Here is a 5,809-nt window from a genome sequence, read left to right on the forward strand (position 1 = left end):
TATACATTTTAAGAAAGAAATAAACTGTATTAAAATTACACTGATGATAACCACTTTGAGTACCTCTTGTAACATGATTTGTACTCATCTTTGTTATCAGTATATATTATTACAAGTTTAATACAGTTTTTTCCTTTCTTAAAATGTGTATATATTTTTTTCATGCCCTCTGTGTGTGTGTGTGTGTGTGTGTATGTGTTTGTGTGTGTGTGTGTATGGAGAGAGACAGAGAGAGAGAGAGACAGAGAGAGAGAGAGACAGAGAGAGAGAGAGAGACAGAGAGAGAGGAGGGGGGAGTGGATTTTAAGGAATTGTCTCATGAGATTGTGGAAGTTTGGTAAATCCAAAATCTGTAGGCTGGAGACTCAAGGAAGAGTTTCAGTTTGAGTTCAAGGCAGTCTGTTGGCAGAACTCTTTCTTGGGGGAGATCAGAATTTGCTCCATTAAGGCCTTCAACGAACTGGATGAGGCCCACTCATAATACAGCAGGTAATCTGCTTTACTCAAAGTCCACTGGTTTCAATATTAATCTCATCCAAATTGCACCTTCACAGAGACATCTTGAATAATGTTTAACCACATATCTGAGCACCATGGCCTAGCCAAGGTGACACATAAAATTAACCATCATAAATCCACCCCTCATCAATTTGGCACTTGTACATATTTCCTTAAACTACACTTAATCTCCAAATAAAGGCAATAATGAGGTCACACTTCTGCCTGACATGATACAACAATCTGGCATAGAACTCAAAACACACTAACCCTTTCTCCAGGAGAGGATGCAAAAATTTCGGGTGATTTTTATTCCCATTCTTGATATCCCATAGCTTAAATACTATGTTGTAAAGGTAACAATATGTAAATATTATGATATGAAATCAATATATTTTATGTTACATTATAAAGGGATTAGATAGTAAAGAAAACAAACATATTTGCTTTATATACATACACAAATGTATTCATAACAAAATAAGGAAGAAACACTCATGATAATTACAGTCCTCATTTCTATAACTGGTCACATGGTCATAGATGGTATTTATAGCTCCCTTCTTTCACTATGTATTCTGTATTCCCTTTGCCCTCAGCAAGAACTTCAGTTGGTCATGGTTCTTTACCTGGTGAGATGACCCTTCATTCCTGAAGGGTCTGGGCCATCAGTAATCCTCCCTGAATGGGGTTGTTGCAGTTCTGCACTGTCGTTAATCACAGGGCATGGTAATACTGAGAGATGCCCTAAGGGATCCCCTGTATTGCAGACATACTCTTCCTGTGGAGTGGCAGTCCAACCTCCTCTTGGTAGTCAGGGTCAATCACTCCAGCCAGCCCAGTAACTCTCTTCCTTGCCTGTTCATTCAGAGGCATGAGGAGTCCAAAGTGGGTGGGCAGCAGCCTGAACTTCCAGTTCAATGGAATTAATGTTGTGTCTCTTGGCGGAAGCATTCCTCCTTTTGTAACTAAGACCTCTAGCCCAGCAGAGCACCATGTTGTGGGGGCAGGAAACAAAAATATTTGCTTTTGGGCCACTCGTGGTAATAATAAACAATAACACTCTCATTTCCACCCCTTCATTCCTGGACCCATGAATCCTGGCTATAGGAGAAACAGCACCATGTGCTGGAAGCTGATTCAGAGCATATACGGTTCTCTGAAGAACCTTGTCTTCGCCTGTAAGGAATTGCTACCTAGCTGGCATTGTACATGAGTCTTTAAAAGGCCATTTCACCATTCTATCAAGTCAGCAGCTTCAGGATGATAAGGAACATAATGAAACCAGTGAATTCCACGAGCATGAGCCCATTGCCACACTTTGTTTGCTGTGAAGTGAGTTCCTTGATCAGGAACAGTGCTGTGTGGAATACCATGATGGTGGATGAGGCATTCTGCAAGCCCACTCATAGTATTTTTGGCAGAAGCATTGCAGTGGGGAAGGCAAACCCATATCCAGAATATGTGATTATTCCAGTAAGAACAAAGCACTGACCCTTCCCTGATGGAAGTGGTCCAATGTAATCAATCTGCCACTAGGTAGCTGGTTGGTCACCCTGAGGAATGGTGCCATGTCAGGGACTCAGTGTTGATCTCTGCTGCTGGTAGGTTGGGCACTCAGTGGTGACCGCAGCCAAGCTGGCCTTGGGGAGCAGAAGTCCATGTTCCTGAGCCCATGAATAACCTCTGTCACTGCCACCATTGCCACTTTGTTAATGAGCCCGTTGGGTAATGACGGGGTGGCCGGAAAGGAGCCTTCACCTTAGAGAGGATAGCTCGACATGCCCCACACCAATGGACCACTAAAATTTCAATGAGATGAAAGGTCCCTAAATTTTTGTTGGATTTATTTACCACCCGCTGGTATGCAAATGTCTTACCAATAAGTCTAGAGTAGTTGCTACTTTTGATCACTAGGTCCAATGAGCATAATATCATCAATGTAATGAACCAATATAATATCTTGTGGAAGGGAAAGGTGATCAACGTTTCTGCAAACTAAATTATGACACAGAGGTGGAGAGTTAATCAATTACTCTTGAGGTAGGCCAGTGAAGGTATATTGCTGGCCTTGCTAGCTGAAAGCAAACTCTTTCTGATGCTTCCTTTCTTCCTTTCTCTCTCTCTCTCTTTCTCTCTCTCTCCCTTTCCACCCCCTCCTTCCCTTCTTTCCTTCCTTCCTTCCTTCCTTCCCTTTTGGTAAAATAAGATTACTAATATTTTATTTTATTTTTTTCCAGTTTATTGAGCTATGAGTGACCTATATCACTGTATGAGTTTCAGGTGTACAGCATAAAGGTTTAACTTATCTATATTATGAAATGATTACCACAGTGAGTTTAGTTAACATCTATCATCTTATATAAATACACTAAAAAGAAAGGAAGAAAAACAAAACAAATCTTGTAATGAGAACTCTTAGGATTTACTCTGTCAACAACTTTCTACAGCAGTGATAACTATAGTCATCATGTTGTGCATTACATCGCTAGTCCTTATTTATCTTATAACTGGAAGCTTGTACCTTCTGACCACCTTTCTCCAATTCCCTTTTCCCACATCCTCCACCTCTGGTAACTACAAATCTGATCTCTTTTCTTATCAGTTTTTGTTGTTGTTGTTTTAGATTCCACATAAAGTGAGATCATACAGTATTTATCTTCCTGTGTCCGACTTGTTTCCCTTAGCAGAATACCCTGAAGGGTCTATCCATGGTTTTGCAAATGGCAAGATGGACACCGAGGTTGTTTCCATGTCTTGGCTATTATAAATAATGCTGGTATGAACACTGGGGTGTAGGTATCTTTTTTAGTGTTTTTGTTTCCTTTGGATATATTCTCAAAAGTAGGACTGCTGGATCTTATGGGAATTCTATTTTTAATTTTTTGAGGATCCGCCATACTTTTTTTTCATAGTGGCTATACTGATTTACACTCTCTGGTGTTTTTGTTTGTTTGTTTTAGAACAAAACAAAACAAAAACAAAAACAGAGATTAAGGTAAAATCATTTGCCAGATCAACAGCCACATACCAGGTATCAGGGAATGTGTTAAATTTCTCAGACAATAAAATGCATCTGGTGGGCCAGCCGAGTGGNATATTTACATTATGATTCATAACAGTAGCAAAATTACAGTTATAGAGTAGCAACGAAAATAATTTTATGGTTGGGGGTCACCACAACATGAGGAACTGGATTAAGGGGTCACGTGGCATTAGGAAGGTTGAGAACCGCTGATTTAGATGGAGCGTCTCAATTTTATTAATCTAAACTTATTATGGGCAAACTTAAGAAAGAGCGGCCATTGGACCAGCATGAGATGAGCTGAGAAAAAAGCCATTTAGTATTGGTTGCTCTATATCAATAATTCTATGGATAATCAAGTCAATCTAATCTATAAGTAATTCTGTCGCCTGTTTTGAAGATTCAAAGTATGTTGTGTGTTAAGAGATAGCTCATGTAGACAATGGAGTTTTGCTTGACAACGTGCACAGTAATATGGGCTGGTCTATTGAAAAAAAATCAATGCTGTTTTTGAAAATTCAGTAAGTGGAAGTTGTTCTGCTTCATCAAAATTAAACACTAGACTTATTTCAATAAGTATGTTGAATTAAGGTAATGTACTTACAAAATATAGGTTAGTAAAAAAAAGGAGACCGCAAACTTGTAAAACATTACAATGTTTTATAAATCCAATGGGAAAAGATTGGAGGGAAACCAAGGAAATGACAGTAGTTTTAAAACAGTGTGATGGAATTAATGGTAAAGCGTTTTCTTTCATGGCGGTAATTTCTTTCCACTTTAAAAGGTAGTTGAATACTACATACTTGAAAAAAAAGTTCTTAGAAAGTAACGATAGCCAGTACTTTTATAGTCACTTCTTTTGTTGTGGGTTCTAGAAATATAAAGAAATTTGCAAAACAAATTTCCTTAGTTTATTTTAAAAAGTGTGGCTCAGCTGACTTGACACATGTTTTGGACTGAACTGTGTCCCCTCCAAATCCCTAACCCCTAATGTGATAGTACTTGGAGATAAGGCCTTTGGAAAGTGATTCAGACTAAATGAGGTCTTAAGGGTGAGGCCCTAAGACGATCTAGTGTCCTAATAAGAAGAGGAACAGTCTCTCCTTGAACAGACACCAAGGAAAGGTCATGTGAGGACACAGTGACAAGGCAGTTGTCTACAAGCCAAGAGAGCTCCCACCAGAAATTGAATTTGCTGGCACCTTGATTATGGACTTTCAGCCTCCAGAACTGTGAGAAATAAATATCTGTTGTTTAAGCCACCCAGTCTGTGGTACTTTGTTATGGTAACTTGAGCAGACTAATACACACACGCCCAAAGCACTTCAACAGAGATATGTGTATTTTTGGTTAAGTGAGCAAAACAGCTCTTGACAATAATTCATATCAACCTTTTCAATTCTGGAGTAACCCTTTTTAATGAACCAAATGTATCTGTCTCATTTTCCCATCATTGTCACATAGAGGTAGGATATTGGTTCTTGGTTTCCACAGGTTTGGACCTAATTAACCCAAACCTTAAAAACCTGTATATATATCATAGGCCTCTTTGTCAAATACATAGTGAAAAAAAAGTTTTCATCAGAGAGGTCTTTCTTCTTATTGCTTTAGTTTCCTGAGTATATTCCAAATTTACAATTCGGCAATGAATTTAGGTAACTTTCACTGTGGGCTTCTTATATCAAGTTTTTCTGAGAGAACTTTTAAATTCTTGATGTTGAAATATTAACCCCCACGGGTACTTCAGGCAGCTGTTGGGCTCAGGCCTCACTAATTGGATTAGCAGTGCTCCATATTCAAGAAAAAACAATTTGAAAAGCCCCACCTCGGAGCAATAGTTCAGGCTGGCTTTAAAACCACAAAATTTAGCAATCACCTCAACACATTCTTCAAAGTTTGCTTCTGCTTAGCTTATTATTCAGTCCTCAAAACAAAACAAAAACCTCCATATTTAACAGAAATGAAAAAGGAAAAAGATATGATCTAAATTCATCATTTCATAGTTGATTAAATAGGTGTATTGAGTGCCTGCTGTGTGCTACACAGTGTGTTAGGTATGGATAATTAATATGTAAACATTCTTGCTAAATGAAGAAGAGTTTAAAAATGTATGCTACTATTATTGCTATTTATAGGTAAGTCAATCAGTCACCATGTGAAGAATCTAAAGTGGTATCAAGAATGCCACAATCGGGCCGGCCAAGTGGCGCGATGGTTAAGAACTGGCTTGGGATGCCAGAGGGCCCTGGTTCGGATCCCACATATGAGGGCCAGTGACACTGCCCT

The 5,809-nt window shown here is 38.9% G+C and overlaps 1 protein-coding gene across 2 annotated transcripts in view; it reads right to left on the reverse strand.

The window, feature by feature from the left end:
- FAR2 (fatty acyl-CoA reductase 2) overlaps nt 1–5,809 on the reverse strand; it is a 139,834-nt gene that overhangs the window by 52,967 nt on the left and 81,058 nt on the right. Inside the window, exon 1 of one of the 2 annotated variants that reach the window (XM_019668971.1) lies at nt 1,128–1,363. The exons of the other annotated variant lie outside the window; for it this stretch is intronic. Within the exon in view, the coding sequence (XP_019524516.1) occupies nt 1,128–1,147 (20 nt within the window). The 5' untranslated portion in view covers nt 1,148–1,363. Of the gene's footprint in view, nt 1–1,127; nt 1,364–5,809 lie in introns of those variants that run through there. 2 annotated transcript variants of the gene reach the window in all.

This window comes from Hipposideros armiger, unplaced genomic scaffold, assembly GCF_001890085.2.
Source record: "Hipposideros armiger isolate ML-2016 unplaced genomic scaffold, ASM189008v1 scaffold_546, whole genome shotgun sequence".
Taxonomy (NCBI): Eukaryota; Metazoa; Chordata; class Mammalia; order Chiroptera; family Hipposideridae; genus Hipposideros; species Hipposideros armiger.